Source organism: Pogona vitticeps, chromosome 4, assembly GCF_051106095.1.
Source record: "Pogona vitticeps strain Pit_001003342236 chromosome 4, PviZW2.1, whole genome shotgun sequence".
NCBI lineage: Eukaryota > Metazoa > Chordata > Lepidosauria > Squamata > Agamidae > Pogona > Pogona vitticeps.
In genome coordinates, this window is record NC_135786.1 from 183,517,204 (window position 1) to 183,542,271 (window position 25,068).

General features: G+C 38.8%; 1 protein-coding gene across 4 annotated transcripts in view; it reads left to right on the top strand.

Annotated features, from left to right (window-relative positions):
• MYOM1 (myomesin 1) overlaps positions 1–25,068 on the top strand; it is a 120,532-nt gene that overhangs the window by 75,498 nt on the left and 19,966 nt on the right. For all 4 annotated transcript variants that reach the window (XM_078391543.1, XM_072998822.2, XM_072998823.2 and 1 more), the window contains 14 exons: positions 1,522–1,648; positions 2,762–2,946; positions 4,340–4,454; positions 6,325–6,481; positions 7,144–7,250; positions 8,421–8,465; positions 11,341–11,477; positions 12,537–12,681; positions 15,847–15,906; positions 16,136–16,203; positions 16,635–16,748; positions 19,697–19,784; positions 22,541–22,579; positions 22,674–22,779. In XM_078391543.1, the coding sequence (XP_078247669.1) occupies positions 1,522–1,648; positions 2,762–2,946; positions 4,340–4,454; positions 6,325–6,481; positions 7,144–7,250; positions 8,421–8,465; positions 11,341–11,477; positions 12,537–12,681; positions 15,847–15,906; positions 16,136–16,203; positions 16,635–16,748; positions 19,697–19,784; positions 22,541–22,579; positions 22,674–22,779 (1,493 nt within the window). The remainder of the gene's footprint in view (positions 1–1,521; positions 1,649–2,761; positions 2,947–4,339; positions 4,455–6,324; positions 6,482–7,143; positions 7,251–8,420; positions 8,466–11,340; positions 11,478–12,536; positions 12,682–15,846; positions 15,907–16,135; positions 16,204–16,634; positions 16,749–19,696; positions 19,785–22,540; positions 22,580–22,673; positions 22,780–25,068) is intronic.

Below are 25,068 nucleotides of genomic sequence, written 5' to 3' on the forward strand. Positions count from 1 at the left end.
TCCTCTGTTGTCCCCTCCTTCTCTTGCCTTCACTCTTTCCCAACGTCAGGGGCTTTTCCAGTGAGTCTTCTCTTCTCATGAGATGGCGAAAGTATTGAAACCTTAGCTTCAGGATCTGTCCTTCCAGGGAGCTTGTTCTCTTGATGAAATTCTATTAGCCTTTGCCCTGCTTCGTTTTGAACTCCAAAGCCAAACTTACCTGTTGTTCCTTTTATCTCTTCACTCCCTACTTTAGCATTTCAGTCCCCTGTAATGACAAGAACATCTTTCTTTGGTGTAAGTTCTAGAAGGTGTTGTAAGTCTTCATGGAATAGGTCAGTTTTAGCCTCTTCAGCATGGGTGGTTGGTGCATAAACTTGGATTACTGTGATATTGAAAGGTCTGCCTTGGATTCGTATTGAAATAATTCTATCATTTTTGAGATTATATTCCATTACAGCTTTTCCCACTCTTTTGTTGACTATGAGGGCTACTCCATTTCTTCTACGGGACTCTTGCCCACAGTAGTAGATATGATAATCGTCTTAATTGAATTTGCCCATTCCCATCCATTTTAGTTCACTGACGCCCAGGATGTCAATGTTTATTCTTGCCATCTCCTGTTTGACCACCTCCAGCTTACCAAGGTTCATAGATCTTACATTCCAGGTTCCTATGCAGTATTTTTCTTTGCAGCATTGGATTTTCCTTTCACTTCCAGGCATGTCCGCAGCTGAGCATCCTTTCGGCTTTGGCCCAACCACTTCATTAGCTCTGGAGCTACTTGTACTTGTTCTCCACTCTTCCTCAGTAGCATGTTGCACGCCTTCCAACCTGAGGGGCTCATCTTCCAGTGTCATGTCTTTTAGCCTTTTGTTTCTGTTCATGGCGTTTTCTTGGCAAAGATACTGGAGTGACTTGCCAGTTCTTGCTCCAGGTGGATCGCATTTAGTCAGAATTCCCTGCTATGACCTGTCTGTCTTGGGTGTCTCTGCATGGCATAGCCCATAGCTTCTCTGAATTTCTCAAGCCCGTTCACCATGACAAGGCAGCAATCTGTCAAGGGGTGGGTATAAATTGCTCTGGACTTAATATTCCAAAGCCTCAAATGGGCTTTCAAATCAAACCAGGAGCCTATGCAGAGCCATAATTTGAAGTGTTTGTGTGCTCTCATATGTAAAACAAACAAAAAAGAGGTTCTGTCAGATGTGTGAAACTATTTTCAAGTTGTCTTGGAAGAAAGTTTTGTTCCATAACAATGGAATGTTCCATATGTCATTTCCATGTATGAGTGTGTGCATGTATGTATACAGTATAGGTATAAATTAGGCAAAAAGCACATATCAAGTTGGAACATTGAAAGCTACTTGTCTCCCTAAAGAGTGTAAGTATAATTATATGGCCTTTAGCCTGATTCTAAGATAAATGTTAGAATTATTGTAAATTACATAAAATATCTAGTTCTCTTTCAAAATTGAGAGAAAAGTATGTGTTCACTAAAAGGTGGCACATTGAATTAACATTATTCTGTTTATGGCGCAGGTGCATGACTTGAAGGAAAACATGACCTACCAATTTCAGGTGGCTGCTGCTAACCTAGCGGGGCTTAGCAAACCTTCACCACCTACCAAGTCCTTCAAGTGTGAAGAATGGACCATTGCTGTTCCAGGTTAGGACCAAAAGGGATTATTTAGAGTTGAAGGAGTTTTCTTCTGTGTTGCATGCCCAACTGAACTTCACACAGGATAAGATGGGATAGCAGTTTATCTCTACTCCCAGCAAGTCACTTGCTGAAATCATTAGGCAGATTTTATTCTGAAAGTGTTAAGATCTTATTTGAAATGTTAATTTCTGAATTTAAATCCCAAGGAAGCTAGTTCTTGGTAATCCAAAATATCCTTTCTCTATGTAAGGTGGTGTTTAACATGACCTTAATGAATTGGTTTAAGAACACAGGCTATTTTAAAGGGATTTTCTAAATGTGAATACAGATTTTGCCTTGCAAACTATGCCAGACAAATAGAAAAGTAAATTAGAAAATACAAAAGTTTTTTAAAAATAAACCACTATGTAACATGCAGATTTTCTGAGAATTCAGATGAGACCTGAGCTATTTTACATTATGAAGCCCCCTCATGGTCTGGGAAGAGGGTAAAAAGTATTTTAATTTAAGGAATGCCATGGAAGAATTTTTTTTAATTCATAGAATGCATGACAGTTGCGCGCACCTTTGGCTGAGGTGAGCCCCCCTTGGGAGGGGATGCCCTGGCCCCATGGTCTTTCTGGGGCCTCCTCTTGTTGGCCTGATGATATGGTAACAAAGTATAAACAAGGAGAGTTGAATAACTTTGTGATAGGACTGTCTTTTTCCTTTCTTCTTTCTCTTTGATTGTAATGTGCATCTACAGTATACAGTTGCAGCAGTTTTGAGTCCACTTCAAGTGCTCTGGTTCCACCTTGTGGAATCCTGGAATTTGTAGTTTGGTCAAGTGCTTATACTTCTGTGCCAGAGAGTGCTAGTGCTCATACCTGGGCTACATGAGATAATCCTAAATACCTCACTAAACCAGAAATCCAAGGGGTTCATAAAACAAAGCACTGGTAATTACAATGGAGTAAAACTGTTGTGTTTGGTGAAAATTCTGTAGTGTAGGTAGACATATATTTGGTTTACTCTTAATTTCTTTTTTGTTTGTGGGTTTCTACAATATCTACTCTCTTTTTTTGAGTATACACTGATCTTTGTTGTAGATTCATTTGTAGCCTTTGGTTTATCTTCCAGGACCTCCGCATGATTTGTCATGCAGTGAAGTTAGGAAAGACTCATTGGTTTTATTGTGGAAACCACCAATTTATGTTGGCCGAACTCCTGTAACTGGTTTTTATGTTGACATGAAAAAAACAAATGCATCAGACAAACACTGGAAGAGTGTGAATGAGAAAGCTACTGCAAACAAATACTTCAAGGTATGCCAGTTTAAGAACAACGTTTGCGGTTATATAATTACTGGTACCAATCACTATTACATATGAGTTTTATTTTGGTAGTACTGTACTTTCTTTTAGTCAGTTGCTTGGGTTCTATTTTACTTTGGGTTATATGTATACACAACTACTCCAACAGTGCCAGGAAGAAATCTGATGCAGGACATCACAATTAATAAAAAATAAGTGTTATGAAATCAGAGTAGCATGACCAGCAATTGTCTATAGGCCTATGTGTTATGGGCAACTTTTTGCTCAGGCTAATTTACATTCTGCTCAGAGAATATAGTGCTTGAGAAAATACAGTCGAGATTGTCTCCCAAAATTAAGGACAATGAAATCTATATCACCTGAAGCCTGCCACCTCAACCTGACTCTGCAAGGTTGCAGACTCCATTTTGGAACTTGCTTTAAACAAGAGAGCTTGGCCTCAGCATCTGCCAACTTGATAAAGAATCCTGCAGAACTTGAAAGCTTGCCTCTTTGTGAGATTTGACTGCGGAGCCAGGAATTGGGAGTTCAATCCCCAGGAGCCAGCCTGTGTGGGCTTAGATACGTTGCATGGCCCCAGAATGCCTCCAGAAGAAGAAGGGAATGGTAAAACACGTACCCAGAAAACCCTAGATAGAGTTGCTGTTAAGTAAGAATAAACTTGACAGGACATAATTATTATTAATAAGGGTACCATGCACTATTATTTTCAAATTTCATACAGGGACTAGGTAGGATTTTTCCTTTTTTTGTTGAACTATGAAAGACCTCTTCATTAGTGGCTTTTTTGTATGTGCTGACATGAAGAACTAGTAAATTAGAAATATATTGTAGTGTCTTCTCCAACAGCTGTTATTTACTCCAAAGTTTTCCACAGATAGGAATGGGCTGGCCTGCAAGCAACCCACTGTGCTAGGCTAACAGCACAACACGGGGCTTTCTGATCATTCTACCTTTACAGATTAGAGATCTGAAAGGGGAATGTATGGACCTCAACAAGAGTAAGATTCAGGTCCGGTTATTGGAATGGTGCTCCCACAGATATTAACTATGACACTCCAAGCAGCAACAATCATAGTTAATGCAAGTAGCAACAACACGCTGCCTGCATGAGAGCAGACTAGGCACCTGCATAGATTACCTTTACAGAGCATGGGAGTATCTCAGTAGCTGATATGGCTCTATAGCCTATCACTTGTGCTTTCCCAGGTGAATCCAACGGCTAACAACAAAATAAGCACTGTGATCAAACAATATCATACCACTTTGCACCTGTTTGTCAGCAATATTATATTAGTTCGCATAGTGCTGGGACACTACTAATCCACACACTTGGTGTGAAAAAGATCTTTCATTCATGTTCCCCTATATTGTTTCTTTCTAGATCGGTGGCTTACAAGAAGGCACTAGTTATGTGTTCCGAGTTCGAGCAGCAAACAAAGCTGGAGTTGGAAAGCCTTCCGATCCAACGGATCCTGTCATAGCTGAAACCCAGCCAGGTTTCTGAATGTTCCACTGTTGTTTCCTTTGTGACAAAAATAAACATGTCTGTATGTGTCAGAATGATTGGAAACAGGACACACAATTGAATTGTCAGTCTGGGCTTCCAGTTGTTGAAAGGAAGTCAGAACATTGTCTTGCATAAGCAGATTATTGCTTCATGCTTTTTATTTAAGATCCTGTGTTTTCTTCTCCCAGAATAGTTGGAGGTACATATAAATCTGCTGCCCCCATCACTCTACATACCTATTCCAGAAACAAGAAGACATTAGATGAAATGCAAAGGGGAAATATATGTGCACTCTCCTCCCCAAGAAAGAGAAGGTACACTTTAGCTGAAATCCAGTAGTAAGTTGCAACTAGAGTAGATGCATTGAACAAGTGGGGATTGGTTGAGTCAACCTATCTATAAGTTCCATTGATTCAATGGGCCTATTCAAGTTGTGACTTACTCTTCTATTTCAGCCACTACATGCTCAAATATCCAGCCTGTCACTCTATATAAGCCAAAGAATATCAGAGAAGCTGAGAAGGAGCTCTGTGGCCATCCTGCTCCAACTTTTCTTTAGCACAGAGAGTTTTTAGCTGAGGACTTTTCTCCCTCAATGCCCCACACTTTGAAGCATCTCATCTGCATTGCTCTCTGGGTCATATTAAATGATACAGAGAGCCCATTGTTGGAATCTCAAAGCATGATAGTGATGTGATTCCTGCATAGTTTTGAGCCTGAGCAAATAAACATGAAGCAAAGCCTATATTTACTTCCTTATCTTTCTTTGCTCATATTAGAAGCACTACATTAATAAATGTATCAGATAATTTTCACCCAACAACTGGGCATGTCAAGGGAATGTGGGGCAGCTGACAGCAAGTTTTTCATAGTATATGTCGAGGGGCATACAGTACATTGACACAGGTGTGAAACTACTTGTTCTTTTCTGCACTCACAAAGAAGTGTACAGGTACACACACCCTTACTTCCTAATGACCAATCGCAAAACAAAGTTATTTCCAAGCTATAGGGGGTGAAAAAAGCTTGTGATTGGACATACAGATGTTGTAAGAAGTTCCCAGTTTTACCAAAATGCTGTCTAGCCTCATCCTCAGCCATCAAGGCTGGGCTCATTCCTATAATGATAAACTACTGTTCCCTGTGGTGTCCAAATGCAGCCTTCACTGGATGGTCAGCTGATAGCACATCATTTTTGGGGGGAGCAGCAAAAGTTCTAAGGTTTAAATTGGCTATTGTAGTTCATCAGAAATTGCATACTACTCTTAGTTATACTGAAATGCCTCTGCTACTGACCAACATCATACTAATGGTTGCCAATTGATGTGGTAGAATTCTCCACTCCCTGCAGTTTGATTCACTGTCTGAAAATTGCCCATGGGTAATTTTCCAGTCTTTCTGATTTGGCTTTTTTTGTGAGGGGTGCAGTGGGCTACAGCAGCAGAGGAGATTGCCCCCTCCTGCTCCCACTAACAGCAGCAGTTCCATTAATTGACCCACCACTGACTGGAAGCCTGTTAGTTAACTAGGTAGCTAACTCCTCTGTGAGTTGCATTGATTCAAATGGGCCTACTCTAGCTGCAACTGACTAAAATAGGTTGCAACTAGAGTAGGCCTGTTTGAATCTATGGAAATTATGGAAGAGCTGATTCACCAAGTCCTGACTGATTCAGTGGGCCTACTCTTGTGCAACTAAGCAACAGAATTTCAGCAGTTGTCTCCATGTCTTTCTGATGAGTTCTTCTGTTTGTCTAATAAAATAAACGGTTTGAAATTTTCCACTTCTGAGTTTAGTTCCACTCAGCATCTGGACAATGTATGTGCCATGTATTTTTTATTGCTCTTCTTTGATCTTCTAGGAACAAAAGAAGTTGAGGTTGAAGTAGATGACAATGGAGTTATTTCACTGAACTTTGAATGTGACCAGATGACTGCAGATTCTAAGTTCGTTTGGTCCAAGAATTATGAACCCATAGAAGATGACTGCAGATTAACCATTGACACCAAAGGAGGAAAGTAAGACATTTTAGACACAACAATCAATCGCTACATTGATTCTTTTCTTACATGTCTCTTATCCTCTTTCCAGTTGCAAATCATCTTGAACAGGATGCTAGTCAGACTCTTTTAATGAAATATATAGTGCAAGGAAATTCAGTTGCGAAGAATCTAGTGATTCATGCCCACATGCTACTGTATCGTTTCCCTCTTTGTGGCTTATAGTTTCTCTGATGTTTCTGTTCCTGCTATAACTTTGGGGGTGTGTATAGTTGACTTATCTGTAGCCTGTGGCATAAAGGGAAGGATTTATATCTCTCCCCTTCACCATGGACCTGATCCAAGTCACCATGGACACTTTAAAGATATTTCATGAGGAAAACCTGCCACAAATCTACCATGGAACATCTAGTTTGACTCTAATATGTTATTTTTTAAATTTTCCTGTTGTATATTAGTGTTATTTCAGTGTTATTTACAGTGTTTTAGATCTAGCCCATAAAGCCTGTAGCAGTTCTCTGTGCTTGGAACGCTCTTTCAAGACAAAGAGAGTTGACTATCTTGCTTGATCCAGCAGTCCCTTGTGTCATACTCACCATCTATTGCAAGTCTATGTGAACATTCCTTGATATCATTTGAGTGAATAGCAGTAGCTTAAACAAACCTGTTTTGTCTTAAAGGTCAAAAGCTATCTTTAAAGACCTTGGTGAAGAAGATTTGGGCATTTACTCCTGTGTTGTAACGGACACAGATGGTGTTTCATCAAGCTACACAATAGATGAGGAAGGTAACCACCAAACTCTCCCCTGCTTTTTTAAATTCATTTTTCTCATTCACAGACAAGTATGCTGTTATACATATTTTGATGGTCCTCTTTTACATACATTTTCCCTACAGAAGCAATTATATTTTTACAACTTTTACCATGTGCTTATATCTTCAAAATGGCTAGTGAGTTTAAATACAAACCATTAGCCATGGTCCAATGTTTCAGTCCAGTCAAGAAAGCAGTTCAGCAGTTCTAGGATACAAAGCTCATATCTTATGCATGTTTCTTTAAAGATCATTTGTTCAAAATTTTAAATGTTTGCTTGGTGGTTCATATGTCTATATGATGTTACAATGAACATGTCTGTTTTTCCAGTTCTTTTTAGCCATTTAACCATTTGAAAAAAAGTCACTTAGCCATTTGAAAGAAAACTTCTCATAAAATAATATTCACATACCAGGTCCAATGTAACTGAAATTAATTATCTATGAATTAACTTTTCATTTGCAGTCATAAACACTGACAATAATATTAATAATAGCTCACCATAATTGTTACTTTTATCTCCTGTTACTTTTTTCCAGAATCCATTACTTTTGTGGCATTCTAGTTACATATGTATTAATATACCTCCTTGACCACACTACCTCCAGCAGATTGGTGATGTATTATCACTTTGAGATAACTTATTAAGGCTCAATTGCCATATTTGTATTTAATGTTTATTTCTCTAACTTCTGCTGGTATTGACTTGTACAAATGAGTTCCCCACAAATTATTCTACTTTTTGATGTTGATAATCTCAAATCTGCTTTCCAGTCTATTTTTGATTCATATTTGTTTTTTTTTAACCACAAATAAATTTGAAATAACTTGTCCTCTTGTACCTGTGACTGAGTCAGAAGTTTTCAGATTTTGTTAGGGATTTTGGTGGGCCATGTTCTGTCAGTATCATTCCTGTAGACTGACATATCTCGATCCATTGCATCTCCCTCCCTTTCTGTATATTATTTCAATCTTCTGTTTACCAGGTTTGTACATGTCAGCCTGTCTCTGTTTTGTGTGTTGCATATAAACACGATCCATAATACTACAAACATAATGAATGATCATAAATGAAAATGTGCAAATACTGTATATCAAAACATGTTATATTGTTCTTTTTCTTTTTCTTACACTGTTCTGCAGAAATGAAGCGTCTCCTTGCACTCAGTCATGAGCACAAATTTCCTGGTAAGTATTAGCAAAATATGAAGACAGTAGTATCCAGCGTTAATATGAATACCTTAGAATAGGAATTTACAACTGGTATACTCCAGGGAAGTAAAGCATTAAAAATAACATTATTGCCTGTAGCATGTTACTTTAGGGGTAATAACTGATAACTTAGTCTATTCTAAAAAATAACTCAAAACTACTATCATCTACATTTACTACTTGTTTAACATAATACATAATCCTTCCTTGTTACTCCTAAAATATTACTTTGGGAGGAGTCATTTAACCATTTGAAAGAAAGCAATCAAGACATTAGAAACTAGTCATGGGATTTGTGGATTTGTTTGGACTACAGATCCCATAGTTTTCCATTCTGCATGTTCCACCTGACAGATGTACGCATACAGAGTGTGGCTCATCCAAAGCAAAGGCCTAGCTGGGAAGACTTTGAGGCTTACTATAGGCCTTGGTCAGCCCTAGTGTTCTGTGCAGAAAAGAGTCTGCACCACTGCTAGCTGGAGTTTCTTTTCTGCACAGAAAGCAGGAACTAGGCCAAAGGTAGACCTTGAAACCAACTAGGCAATTTCTCCAGGTGAGTCACAAGCATGTTTGTAAGAGTGGGTCAGTCAGGTAGTTTAAAAAAAATCGAAAATCCCATGCTTATTAGTCACATGCTACTAAAAAGTAATGCAATCAGTTACATTTGAGTGAAGATAGAAAGTAATGAGTCTACCCTCCCCCTCACCATTGTAATGAGTAATGAATTGCTGCAAATTCCAAAAATGTAAAAATATCTGGGGAAAGTATTCTAGTATATGTCCAATGAAATAAAATATTAAAGTATCTCTCTCTGGGAAGTGAGTATATCAGTACTGATACTTTCTATAACAGTGAATGGCTTGAATCTCCTCTGACTGGTTCCCACCTTGCTTCTAGGCTTTGTGCTTGCTTTGCATTCTGTTTCAGACTGAAATAATACAAGCTGTTGTGGTCACACCAGCAAAATGTCCCCCTGTGGTTATGTTACTTTTAATCATGTTCCTCTCATGCTTTGAGGTCATGTGGTATTTATTCCAAAATGTGCGTACCAATGTGTTTTTGGGTTGCCAAATCATTTCCTTCCAATTCAGTAAGGGCTTAGAACTTCTTGTTGAGACCATTTGACAGGTTAAATGACACCTCAACACAAACACCACAGAAAAATAAAATAAAATTTTAAAAGGACATGCACAGTGACAGTAGTTCAAAAACATTGTGATAAGTTTGTTCACACACAGAGATCTGCAACAGAAAAAGTATCACTGTCAAAAGTAGAAGAATTTTTTTTCAGGTTTAGAAGTTAGGTAAGGCCGTAAGTCTGCCTCCTTTCTACAGTGGTGCCTCACTAGACAGTTAGCCTGCATGACAGTTTTTTCGCTAGACATTGCCTTTTTGCGATCACTATAGTGATTCGCAAAACAGTGATTCCTATGGGGGAATTTCGCTGGACAATGTTTGGTCCCTGCTTCGCAAACCGATTTTCGCTAGGCGACAATTTTGACAGCTTCCTCCACGCTTGCAAAACAGGTGTTTTCGGGACCTAAGCTTCGCAAGACAGCAATTTAAACAGCTGATTGGCGGTTCACAAAGCGGCTTTCCTACGGCTGATCTTCGCTAGACAACGGCGATTCTTCCCCATTGGAATGCATTAAACAGGTTTCAGTGCATTCCAATGGGGAAATGCTTTTCGCTAGACAATGATTTTGCTAAACAGCAATTTCAGTGGAACGAATTATCATTGTCTAGCGAGGCACCACTGTATTTGTCTTCAAATATTATAACCATACATAGGCTTTTTAGCAGGAGCCTTGAAAGAGGTAGCACAGAATTTCTTACTTCCTGCAAGTTTCTTCATCTGTTTCAGGGGTCTTCATTTAATTTTATTCAAAAGCAGGAAACATATTAACATGCAGTTATGTTTAGCATTTGTGCTCCAGCTACAAAGATTCGCAAGAAAGAACATAAAAAGTAAAACCATTACTTGCCAATGGCCTGCTTCCTCAAAACCACAGAATTGTTTTCAGTAAGGCTCTGGGAAATTCTCCAGCCCATACTGCTCCATTGCCATAGTGATAAGATGCCAAGTAGAATCTAAATGTGGAGATTTCCTATATCTAGTTGTTTCTATTTTTTTAGAAGAAAAGTCTTAATTTAAATTTTACACAAAATTTTAAATTGGTTATACAAAAGTATGCCACAATGTATTTATCTATGAATTAAGCAGATTCTGTTATATATTAGAAATGATGTGTGTCCGAAGGAAATTAAATGCATTTGCAGTGTTTTCAGAAGTTTGCTGCTTATAAAGAAACAAACTGGCATTTGCTTTTGTCAGTGAATGTGAACAAATACAAAGCTGACAATAAGCCACAATAAGGTACGTTTTCCAAGTGGAGATATGAGTGACTTCAGTCCAGTCCACCACCAATCCCTGTTACTTCCACCACATGTCTCAACTGCTTGTGATCACTGCTTCCACTGCCTGTACATCAGTTAGTCAGACACGGAGTCCCACGTTCACCACTTTGCTCTTGCAGCAAATACCCTTCAATGCAAGCAGGATTTGCTGCTAGAGAAAATCTGTCAGTAGCTCTCCCACAACCTCTGAGGCCGTTAAAGCCACAGCATAGAATCAAACTCTAATCTCATATATGTTTTACAAATTGCTTTATGCTACTGAAGAAAATTCATATGACAGTTTCCCTACCCCACTGAATCCATTGTTTGCTTGACATTCATCTTTTACACGGTAAGCAAGCTCAATCCAACATAAGCAGGAATTTAGCTAGGAAGATGTTAAAAACACATTGCCTGGGAACTAATTAGAAATACCTGTCTTTCTGTGTTACAGTCGTCCCACTTAAATCTGAACTGGCAGTTGAAATTCTGGAGAAGGGACAGGTGCGATTCTGGATGCAGGCTGAGAAGTTGTCCGGCAGTGCTAAAGTCAACTTTGTGTTCAATGACAAGGAAATTGTTAATGGAGAGGTAGGCTAATGGTTGATCATTGCTAAAAATGATTAGTTGGTACTATACAACTGATTAAAATTTTGAATGATAATTTCCAAATATATTTGCATGCCAGATTATATGCATCAGCATTGGCTTCTGATGAATCCAGTTTCAGAAGTGCTGTAAATCCACTGCAAGGTTTAGTCTGCATCTTACAGGATTTAGATTGCTGAAACACTTTTAGAGATAAGGAAACAGCAGACTAAAGCCCAGAGGAGATCCACTACACCTCTGAAATTGGAATCTCCAGCTGCTACTGGTATATACAGTACTGTATAGTACAGTGGTGGCGTTGTAGGTTAAACCGCAAAGCCTCTGGGCTGCAAGGTTGAAAGATCAGCAGTTCGAATCCTGTCATCCCAGCTCCTGCCAACCTAGTAGTTTGAAAGCATGTAAAAATGTGAGTAGATAAATAAGTACGACCATGGTGGGAAGGTAATGGCGTTCCATGTCTAATTGCACTGGCCATGTAACCACAAAAACTGTCTTCAGACAAACGCTGGCTCTATAGCTTGGAAACAGGAATGAGCACCGCCCCCTAGAGTCGGACACGACTGGACAATTTGTCAAGGAGAACCTTTACCTTTACCTATTGTATTACTGTATATGGTTTTGTTATTGCTTTCAGAAACCATTTGTTTCTTGTATTTTTATGACATTATTCTGTGTTTTAATAGTTTGAAGTATGTCAATATTTAGCAGAAGAGTTGAATGTAATTATTATGTATCTTATTGAGCATCTACTGAACAGGAGATCTGAGGAAGTGAAAAAAAGTAGCTAGTGATCACTGTATCAATTATTAGAGAAGGGAAGAGAAGTAGTATTGTGATTAATGTGATATGCAGATATTCAATTTCAAATCTAGTGTCTGCTGAACAGGCTTACCCTATGTTTGGTTCAGGGAGGAGGTGACACAGGGGCCCAAAATGTAGTTGTTGAGCTAATGTCTTCAAATCATTGGAGATTTGGGAAGCATTGCTTTTTGGAAGTTCTGAAGGTGATTTTTCTGCCCATTTTTATGTTTGTTGCTGAAGAAATACAAGATGAAGATTGACCGTAATTCTGGTATGATTGAAATGGTTATGGATAGACTGGAAGATGAGGATGAAGGCACCTATACTTTCCAACTTCAGGATGGAAAAGCAGCCAACCAATCTAGTCTTGTTCTTATTGGTGATGGTAAGATCTTTTGAAATGTTTATTTTCGTTTTTACAACAGAAGAATATGGTTTAATGTTAAATATTTTGACCTGAACAAATTTTCATTCTTGGGAAAAAATTGGATAATACTGTTATCCTATTTTATATAGCCATTATGAATTTTATTTGCCATTTTCATGGTACAAGGAAAGTATTATAAATTAGAAAATCAATTGTAATCTTAATCTTCAAAAGCGCCACAGAATAATAATTGGTATACATAATGTCCTGAAGAGTATTGTACAGCTAACTGTGGAATTTCTCTAAGAAAGTTCTGTATAAATCAATATTCTGTGAGTGCTGGACAGGGAGACTTACTTAAAGCCTAGAAACCAAAGACATTTATGGCTAGTTCCTTCCTTTGAATGAGACTTGTGTTTTTCTGAGTAACAGCCTTCCATATTACATAGCATAGTATTCGGAAATATACATGCATTTATAAAGCATGTGTACACAGTTCAGAGGTAGGTCATTGAATAGGGGACACAAATGCTCTTACATGATGCACCCTTTGTACTGTGCACAAAAGCTTTGTTGCTTTGGAGCTTGACCATAGTATTTCATAAAGGCTTCCCAGCTTGCAATTGTCATAGATAGGATCTGTATGATCAATATTTACTGTTGATGGTCATTGTTGAACAATACGACTATGCATTAGCATGGATCTTCCTCTTCAAATAATAATAATTCATTTTTATAATTAATTCAATTCTGTCTGCTTTTAACAAAGATTGTGTTCAGTTTACAGTATCATAATTCTACTCCTCCCAAAACCCATAGCACTAAACATTTCTTTCCCATTATGGCATTATATTACTATATTGGAACTAGTTTAAGGAGATCTAGTGACTGACTACAAGACCCATAACTACTCAGAGAGTTTAAAATAGGTTTTTAACACATGTCAAAATGTAATAATAATAAGATGTCTAACAGGTAGTTACATTCGTCTACAGCAAGAGAACTATAAAAGTCTAGACTCTTTTCTTTTCTCTTCTTCTTTTGTGGTTTATTTTTTACTTTTTTTCGCCCCCATCTTGAAGAACTAGCTATTTAATCAACCTGGGATTACCTCAGGAGATCTGCATGTGGATAAAGGATTTTCTGACAGATAGGCCACAGTCAGTAAGGATGGGATCCCACCATTCTTCTACCCTGGTACTAAGTACAGGAGCTCCCCAGGGCTGCGTGCTAAGTCCCTTCCTCTATTCCCTGTACACACATGATTGCACCCCACTATATAATACCAATGCAATTATTAAATTTGCAGATGATACGACAGTGGTGGGACTCATAAATAAGAACAATGAGTCTGCTTATAGAAAGGAAGTACAAAGACTGATACTATGGTGTACAGAAAATCATCTCACACTTAACATCAAAAAAACTAAAGAACTCATAATTGATTTTCGGAGGAAGAGAAATGTACATTTACCACTGTACATAAACGGTGAGGAAGTGGAGAGAGTTGGTAGTTTTAAATTTCTGGGTACTTACATCTCAGAGGACCTCTCATGGACTATAAATGCCAACATGCTAATAAAGAAGGCACAGAAGAGGCTGTATTTCCTGAGAATGCTCGGGAAGTTAAATTTATCACAGCATGTACTTCTGTCCTACTATCGTAGCACCATTGAGAGTGTCCTAACCTATGGCATTCTGGCATGGTTTGGGAGTAGCTCTGTAGCGGACAAAAAAGCTCTACAGAGAACCATTAAAATTGCCCAGAATATCATCGGGCTCCAGCTACCAACCCTGGATGACATCTTCACATCCCGCTGTCTGAGGAAGTCACATAGCATCCTGAGAGACTCTTCCCATCCTGCTTATAACTTTTTTGAACTGTTACAATCTGGCAGAAGATATAGAACAATTAAGACTCGGACCACACGTTTTCTAAATAGTTTTTATCCTAGAGCTATAATTGCATTTAATAATGAGCTTAAAGACCACCAGTAGTGAATAATTAGTTGGACTGTGTTACTTGGCCTGAGGTGTAGATGTTTGTATTTTTAGTGGGGGACTTCTAGTGGGTGGGGAGTGTTTGGGGAATGTTATGTGTGTACATGTGTCTGGTCTCTGGGTGTCTGTGAATTTCGTTGTATGGGTATACTGTGTATCTACTTACAATGACAATAAATTATATATTATTATTATTATTAATGTAATAATTCTTTTTTTATATATTTATTGGTTGTCTTATGTGTTGTAAGCCGCCTAGAGTGGTCACAAGACCAGGTAGGCGGGATATAAATAGAATAAATAAAATAATAAATAAATAAATAAATAGACATAGGTTTCATGGACAGCAGCTCACTTATCAGATATAGTATCTGAAAGTTTATAGCAAATAACATTTGTTAGTTTAAAGGAGTTGGATGGCTCTTTACAGTACTAATATTTGGATGCAGTTCAGATATGCTGGGGATGGTCACATTGTGAATGAGATTAATGGAGGACTGGTGATATTAATTCTGTTGTGATATCAGACTTCTACACTATATCTTTTTGCTCAGATTAGTGACATAAGACAAACACAGCTTCATTTAAGGTGGCTCTAATGTTATGTTGTTTCTTTTTGTAAAAATCACTGCTCTTTTGAAACATGCTTCTCCCTTTTTTTCATTTGGAACTCTTAACTCTACTTGTGCTTTTAAGGGAAATTAATATTTCCTGCTGTTACAAGGTTTTCCCTTAAGATACAGAATTCCTCAAAGCACCGAATGTTTACCTCCTGGTGACCAATCACAAAACAAAAGCAAGCTATTTTGCAAAAGGCAAGCTCATTCTAGGACAATCAGAAATCTTTTGCCACTTTAGTACATTCCATTTCTATTGACATGCTAACTGTATCTTCTAGTTTGGGTCTAAGAGGCACTTGTACATAAACAGTTCCACGAGAATGTGGATTGGAATGTGCATTCCACTAAAATCTCTGCCGTGCAAAGAGATAGTTAGAAGCACATCCCATTCTGTACTGTATGTGGATATATGTGCATCCAGTATGTACTCCTTGCTTCACCAAGATACCTGAGTGAAAAATTATGCGCACATTTAGCTTGAGGTGTCTGTCTGAGTTCTTACGAATTCATTTCAAGGATAACTATACTGTATTTTATCTATTTGTATTTTTTTTTAATTTAGTATTCCAGAAACTACAAAAAGAAGCAGAATTTCAGAGGCAAGAATGGTTCAGGAAACAAGGTAATACACATTGTATAAACAGAAGATGATTATATAAGTATCAAGTGATTTAATTCAGTTGTATATGTTTGATATTTAATTTTTAAAAATCTTTTTATAACATGATAACGTAAAAATCTCAACAATGTAAAACGTATATATAGAGAATTTCTTTTGGCAGAGAAAGTGGATTGATTTTGTTTATAACATAATTTCTGAAGGGATTTATTTCACAAATTATTCCAAACAGGTCCACATTTTGTTGAGTATTTGGGATGGGAAGTTACTCCAGAATGTAATGTGTTACTGAAATGCAAGGTAAGGAACCACTGCGTTTTGGATAATGTGTGATGGTAGAAGCAAACGCAAGAGATATAAGTTCTGCTGTTGGTCTCATATACTTCTTAGGCATGTTCACAAGGCCAAAGACACCTCTATTACATCGTAAGTGAAAGTCACAATCTTTATTCAGTACACACAAATATTGTTATACCTTGAAATTAAGCTGCATGGAAGATAGTGAAAAGTGAAATGAGCAAGAGGATCTTTACTTTTAATACAATTTGCAATTTATTTACAATTAGGGTGGTAATTGTCTCAAGAGAAATACCGAGGACAGAATGAACAAATTGCTTGAATAGATTTCCTTGGTTTCTTTAGACTTTGCCAGCCATCTGATGCAATCTTCTGCTTAAATACTTTTTCTGTAAATATGAAGGCATACCTACCACCGTTTTCTCTTGTTTTAGGTGGCTAATATTAAGAAGGAAACACACATTGTCTGGTACAAGGATGAAAGGGAAATCATGGTTGATGAAAAGCATGACTTTAAGGATGGTGCGTGCACTCTGCTGATCACAGAGGTAAGGGGTCCCTTGTCCTTTGAGGGAAACAACTTTGGATGTGGCCGAGTTCCAAAAGGAACATCACTTTTAGAGGGCAAAAGATGTGTACAATATGTGGTCCATGTAGTACAAGTCAGGCAAATACTGCATTACAACAAAGTGAAGGAGGCTGTTTCAGATACTGGAATTCAAGGGACAAGTGAAGCAGAAGGTTATGTCTGAATGGCACAGCAGTGCTTTTCAAGTGTCTGTCCTTGTGACGGCATGTAGGAGTGGGAGGATGCAATTTAGCAGTCTGCTTCTGGCAGAAAAATATCTGCAGTTGGCAGAAAATATGAGAATCACTGATGCATTTATTACACATCATGTAAATGTACTGATCAACATACTAGATTTCCTTGAACGAGGTGGCAGGATGGGTAAGGAAACTGAGACTGTCAATACGTTGATGAACAATGACTGTCATCCTCATTGACCATTGCCTGTGCTGGCTGGGGCTGATGAGAGCTGAAGTGCATCGACATTTGGAGGGCCAAACATCCCCCACTGCTGAACTATGTATTGCACTCCACTGCATGTTTCTGAAATTTAGCTGCTGCTCCTGCTTCTTTGCCTGCTGTAGCTTTGGAAATTATGGTATTATATTAATCTTATCAGTCAGTCCATTACACCTTCTACACTTTCCAATAGCCAAATTTTTCCGGAAGTGTAAACTGGTTAAATGTTTTTCTAGACTAGAAATGGACACCAGAAGAAGATTAATCTACGCCATGGCTGGTTTTTTTTTTTTTTTACCCTTCTAACAACATTGCATGATTTTTTTTTTCAGTTATAGCAAACTATATTCTTTCCATTTGGCATGATCTGAAAGGAAAGCTAACTAGAAAAAAATCAATCCCTAAATTGCTCCTCTTGGAATAGACACTGATAATATTCATAGATCAATTAAGAAGGCATTCATCAATAACCTCACTGCCACTGAATAAGGAGTAATAAAAGGTGTAAAACTGACAAGCAGGAAGCTTTCAACTGAAGGCAGTGAGGCCCTAAAGGCCTAAAAACTACGGTGACAATTCACCATTGTATGTTTTAAAACATCATCACAATCATGGCTGGAGATATGCTGAAAAGAGAAAAAGAACATTTTAAAAAATTACTAGAATTCACTCATTTGGAAAGACGTCACTGGACATTCCATAACAAGTGAATGCACAAAGAATGGCAACTCCACACTAAACTGCTAGTGCAGAAATAGCCAGCGACAGACACAAGAGATGACAAGGCTAATAAAAAGGCAGAGATAATTACCCAATAGGAAGCAAATATAGCAGAAGAGGAGGGGGGAGGGGAAACTCAACTGAACAAAGAACTCTTCTTCAGCTAAATGACTGGAAAAAGAAAAGGAAGTCACTCTGGCCATTTTCCCAGACTTCATTAATTCAGAAGGCCACTGTCATGAATAATCCCAGCCTCATCAATATTATTAGAATGTTTGTATGAACGCATCAAGTCTACATAATTCTGGCTAAGAAATCTCTCATTTATCAATGGTCTGCAGGTCTCTCAACCTGTTAAAAAATAAGATCTAAATGGCAAGAGAGTCAATTTCCTCCCATTCTAATCTACTTATAAGCAAAAGTTCTCACTAGAAGTAGATTGGATAGGTTAGGGCAAAGTTGGGTGTTTTACATTTGTCTTTTTAATTTGCATAACATGTTTTGCTTTCGAATCTTAACTAATTCATTTATCTAATGCATCCCCAAAGCTTATTAAAGCAATTTTAACTTTTGCAAAATCTTTACCCTGTTTCTCTCTCTTTATCCCCCTGACAATCTGAGTGTGCTGATCCTCAGGGTGAATTATCCCTGAGGATCAGCAGAGGGCTGCAGGGTAATGTTAAGCAATGTACGCCTCATCAGGGTAACAAGACCTAGCAAGGAAATTGCAAAGATTTTCCGCATAGCCTTAATTTGTAAATATTACTATCTTCTCACTTAACACTGCAAAATTCAGAGGCAGCAGCATTGCAAATGAAATCTAAACACCATTTAATATGCCAACCACAAACAAAAAGGAGAGACAAAAATGCAAAACCAGGTTAGATGTTGAATGTCTTTATGTCTCCATCCAATTACTACTTGGGGTGGGAAGAAAGAATCAGCAAATATTCAAGTATGGTTGTATCAGAGGACTTGCTGTTGGGTCATAACTCTTGCAGAGCTTTGAATTTCTGGTAAAATTCCTCTTTCCTGTGCCTTAGAAGTACAGACATCCACAGAGGAGAATATCTTCAAGTTCCCCCATGTCCACCCATTTCTCATAAACTGGCACATAAAGTCTCAATAAATCTGAGACATTTGTAGGAGAAAGAATAAAAAAATGTTTCTTTACTTACAGCTGCTTGAAATTGCAGACTCATGTATTCTGTTTTCTTTACTGCACACAAACTTAGCGTACTTGAACAGATCAACAGCAAATGAACAAACTGCTAAGAGAGGGGGAAAGAACACTCAGCAGATAGGTAGGGTTGTCTTTGAATTCAAGGGCTGGAAGGAATGATTGGTTAATACAGAACAGAAAGACAATCAGCCTACCTAAGAAAAGGCCCTCACAGTCACACAGACAGCATGCGAGGCTGAAAATAAAACTCTAGCAATAACAGTATGTAGCCACTTCTGTTTGTTGAAAACAAAAGTAGCAAGGAAAGTTTCAGTCTTTTCATTATTGGTCATAAAGTCAAGCAGTAGATTCAGATCTACCTTTGTCTTATTCTAAGCTCATGAATTCTTGCCGAACGAAGACATCCTTGTTTCTCTTTAAGGAAAAACAGAGGAGTTAATTAAATAGAAATAATTATAAATATTGATTGCTATAACTTTATATGATATTCTCTTCTACAGTTTTTTCTGTCTTCCTTGTACCAGGAATCCCCTTTATGTTGCTACTAAACAATATTTTCTTTACAGTTTTCTAAGAAAGATGCTGGTGTATATGAAGTAATACTGAAAGATGATAGAGGAAAGGACAAGAGTATACTGAAGCTTGTGGAAGGAGGTAATGCCATCTCAAATTGCATAGAGCTTAATCCTGAGGACATTTGCTTGGAAATAAGGGGCTACATCCGATTGTTAGTTGCAACCAGATGAGAACCATTCAAATGAATGGGACTTGTAAGTCCTGTTGAGTTTTCTTTAGTTGAAACTAACACTGGATTTATCCCAATTCTCACTAAATTGGCTTACCGTATTTTTCCATGTATAAAACAATACTTTTTCCTAAAATAATTAAAGAAAAATTGATGGTCTTTTTATACTTGGAAGTAAGAGGGAGGGATCAAAGTGCTTTGATCCCTGCTTCCCCCCTCCATGCTTTGCAAAGAAAATGGAGGGGGAAAGCAATTTCTGCTCTCCCCCTCCATTTTCTTTGCAAAACGTGGAGGGTGAAAGCTGATTTTTGCAACTTCCATAATTACCATCCACTTCCTCGGAGAGGTGAATTTCAGTATTTAATCACCAGATCATATACAATATATATTTTGGTTGTGGGAACCCAATGAAGATAATTGCAGACACAGAAAATGACATTTTAAAATGGTGGTTGCATTATTAACACAAGCAATGCAGTCTGAGGGTGTTGATACAAGCCTGTGGCTAATGTTTCACTCCATGTTTCAAAGTAAGTGGACTGTAATCCATGAAAACTCAAACAAATGTAAGGCACCACAGTATCCTCTTTTTAAAACTGTTTTATGTTTGTCATTGTGCCGGAACAGACTAACAAGACTACGTATTTGAAAATTGTTTCAGTGTTGTTATTAAGAAAACAGTCCTCTGTGGAAAAGTAGTGAGGCAGAACATTGTTTACCTCACCACTCCCAAAATTCTACTAGTTCAGGACGGTCAAAGTGGAAGGTGTAGAAGAGCTTTACAAGCCTAGCAGATTTTTAATCCCCCCCACACTGAAACCAGTGTGCTATGCCAGCTCCAGGAACAGATCCCTCAGAAATTTCGGGCTGGAGTTGATGGATAGAGTGGCCATGTGTCCTCCTTTAGGGAGGACATTCTTCCATTTGAATACATGTCTTCCTCTCTTTTTTTGATGGTGCATGTCCCTTTTTTGTGACAAATTGCTGGCCACCCAACATTCCTCATAAATTTCCTTGGCCAAGCAGGAAAACAAGAGGCATTGATTCAATCATCCCTGTTAAACCCAGTGATTAATTTGTTTGATTTATATCCCATTTTTCTCTCAATGCTGTCTCTCAATGTGTTTACAAAGCCACAATTGTGCACAGTATGGTAAACAGTTCACTTTCCATTTAAGTTATAGTAACCATGGGTTTTTGCCATATCTGCATATTTTAGTTTAAATTAGCATTAACAAGAATGCCCTCTTGTTTGATGTTCCTTGTCCTCCTTTCGGGTGATGTCTTCTTTTTGGTGATGGAGCAGCAGCCACCTTGCTCAGAGATTCAATCCAGGTTGTCCCCAGGAAAATGGAGGGGGATTGAATGCAGCAGATCCAAGCACTGAAACAAATTTCAGAGAGGCAGCCAATTGGTTTTGGTATATATGATAAAAACTGAAGAATGAAAAATAAAAATGAGACTACTGAGGTATTTTAACAGGAGCTACTTCTTCTCCCCTCCATTTTGGGACCTATTAGCAACAGGAATGTCAGCAAAGGACCATATTCCTTTGCTCCAAGTGATGTTCCTTCTCCCAAAATCATGGTATGTTTTTGTGAGCCCTCATATGCCTCTTGCAGTCATCTACCTTTTTCTTATACTGTAATAGGACTGACTCTGCACCAACAGTAGGTTTACATCTGTAGATTTCTTTATGCCCATAACTGGGGTGCAAAGGAGTTTGTGTCCTGTTCCCCCACTGGTGCAGCTCCTCTTTAAAGATTTCTCTGTATATTAGCCTGTTATTGTAACTTTTAGCATTCAGTTTTCTCCATGGACTTCATACTGATGAATTTTTTCTGTTTGTAAACTTGATGTCTGTCTCTAGAAGGAAATGAGGGGTAAACTAAGCTAATATGATACTCTCAGGGTCAGATCATGCTTTAAGCCAAATCTGCCTTGTCTCTTCTTACAATGCTATCCCTCCAGGCATGTAAATATTTCAGAGTTACTGCCTGTAAAATCAGACACCAGAAGAGTGTGCTTAACTCCCAGTGACCAGCTATATAACAAAAACAGGTTTAATTTGCTCAGCATGGATTGAGGCAAATTTGGGTTACGGTAACAGATGACCTTTTCCCCTTGTGGGAGATGCATCTGACAATGTGTTAAGTCTGTAGGACAAATGGAGTCCAAGAGCCCTTAAGATATGATGGTGGGGATGGAGTGGGGTGGGAGACACACTCAGATCTGCTTCCTCAGTTTCCAAGCTACAGCTGTCAGTGTCTGCATACGCTGCAACATTGTGGGGGATTTTAGGGTACAACTCCTAAAACTGATTGCATAGCTGCCTAAATTAATTAAGCACAGAATGAAAGTTTTAATTAATGAAGCACAGAATGAATGCATTACCAATTCATTATATGCTACAAAGGAATGTTTTCTTGATGTGTAACCAAACAGAACAAATCAAGCTACAAATGACATTAAAACCAAGGAGGATGCATACAGGCTCCTTGGGAATATTTGTGACCTGTTTCATAAAGTAGCTTAGATTTCCTGCAAGAATCCACTTGTGGGAATGTGCCAGATTATCCAGGGAACTTCAGGGCAGCGTTCAGTTATAACCAGGCAGGGCTGATCTGCGAACACTAAGTCTCAGTCTCTGGATTTGTTTCCGCAGCTTTTGCAGATTTGATGACGGAAGTATGCAAAGTGATTGGTGAGTATTAATTCCTTCTCCTGATGAATGACTCACTTGTGCTGCTCTGAGAGTGATTCTAAGAGACTACAAAAAACTTGTGTTTCATTTTCAGCTTTATCTGCAACAGACCTGAAAATCCAAAGCACTGAAGAGGGCATCAGGTTATATTCCTTTGTTAACTACTACTTGGAAGATCTGAGAGTCAGCTGGTCACACAAGTAAGTAAAAGCGTGCTTACTGGTGATTGACACATCCTCCAACAGGAACATTCTATACCTGTTTAAATTTAGGAGATATTCACATGGAGGCATGTCACCCAGGCTGCTTTGGGATCAGCTTAACACAAATAGCTGATTGGTTTCTTATGCACTCTCTACAGTAGCCACAGAGAGGACACAGTCGGTATTCAATACTTAGGGCTGTTCTGAAAAGCTCTAAAGACCCAAAGGTGAAGCAAGTGAGATTAGGTAAAAGGTAGCACAATCCTAGATACAATCCTATTTACTCATAAGTAACTCTTTGCTGACCTCTATAGTGTTTACTCACAAATAAAAGCTCATATGGTTACAACCTTAGTTTGACACATAGGTTGGAATCCTTGACACCAGTGGAGTGTCACATGGGATCTTCTGCTTGCAGAAGCACTGTGCCCTTATGCAAGCAGAGATCTCCATTACAAATACCTCACTGGATAAGGAACTCCTGGTATTTTTTTGTACAAAGTCCATAAAAATAAAACTGTTTGCCCCATGGGGATTGCATGTGCAATCTGACCGAAAAGGAACATAGCCATAATTTGCTGGGACGTCCAATTACTCTTTCCAATTATAGAGGTAAACAGTAGTGTAGAGGAGCCAGGGCTTGTCAGATTGAAACAACCAGATATTTTGATTTAATAGAGAGAATGATATCTTATGTCCACTTCCACCCCTGATTTTCCCAGTTGCTTTAGAGTTTAGCTGTAAACCCCACAGGAACTGGGGGGGGGGGCAGGTGAATTTTCAGAGTAAAAATATATAGCCTGTTAGTACCTAACCTATTCTGCCATGGCTTGGTTTGGATGGACAATTACAATCCATTAGCTCTAAAAATATATATCACCTCAGGTGTGTATAGAAACTACTAGAACTGGTTTGTTAATATGGCTCCATGCAGCTTCCTGCATGTCCTCTGGAGAATGACTATAGGGACCATCACGATAAGGATCTACATTTCAGATTTTCACTGGGTGAAGAGCATCTCATCCTTCTCCCTTTTATTTATTACTGCGTTATAGTGGTGGGATGGAAAAGTAAAAATATGCAACTGCAAAAGATATCTAAGAGAGTCAATAAGACACAATGTAGACTTCCTGTACCACTTCCTGAGAAAATATGCAAATTACACTGATTGTCAGACAGCCTTGTCTTATGTGGGCGAACAATACTAATGTGTATGAGCTTCTTCTAGTGTGTCCAAAGCAGAGTTGGGAGTATTCGTATTTGTATATGAATATCCCCGCACAGGTGGCGTTAACAAGGGTCCAGCCCCATGGGGCCGAACGGTCCACTCACTGATCTGCCACGGATGCAGATGGCACAATTCTATGAAAGGCTCAGCAGCACACGATCCACTCGCCACTCTTTGACCTTGCAGCCAGGCTTGTCCTCCTGCCTCCTGCCAGGAGTGTTGAGCGGATCGCGCGCTGCAGAGCCATTCGTAGAATCGCACCGTCTGCATCCGCTGGTAAGTGGACCGTCTGGCCCCATGGGGCTGGACCATTGTTAACGCCACCTATGCAGAGTTATTCGTATACAGACACCCCCATCTCTAATCCAAAGAGCTCGGTTTTTGGAAGGTTCACTGACAGTGCATGGATTTTTCTTCCCCTGGCTTGTCAGGGCTTCTCCAACAGGAAGGCTCATGAATGGTAGCACTGGGGCTCCACTCCCTGCCTTGCTCCAGATGGCTCAAGTGCCCCATGTTCATGCACCCACCTGTTATGTTTTCCAGTCTCTTCCCTTCACTCCTAGTTTTTTTGGTGCATGGATTGAGCTCCAGTGCAACACACAGTGTGCTGAGCCAGTAAATCTTGGGAACAAGTAAGAATGAGTTGAGATGGACTCCTGGGCTTTAATTACAACTCACATACAGAAATCAAATGTTCTCCTACAGTACTACTTGCCCTGAGATTGGTCTCTCCTTCCAGATAACTGCTGAAACGTAGCAATTTCCTTGAGCCTTCATTTAAGGCTCTGAGATCTGGCAACACCAAGTATGTCAAATGCTATCCATCTAACGAGAAAAGGGGGGTTTCAATACTTCTTACAACCGATCGAAATGGACAGGTGTAATGTCAGCACCAGTATTTTCTAGTGACTGCTTAGAACCAAGCAGGCCAACAAGGTCCAATGCTTGCCTCAATGTGCCTGCCCCAGCATTGAGAGGCTGCATCTGGGAGCGACCTGCCATTTTAAAATTCCCATAGTGCACCTGAACCATACTCAGTGGCATGATGGGAAATTTAA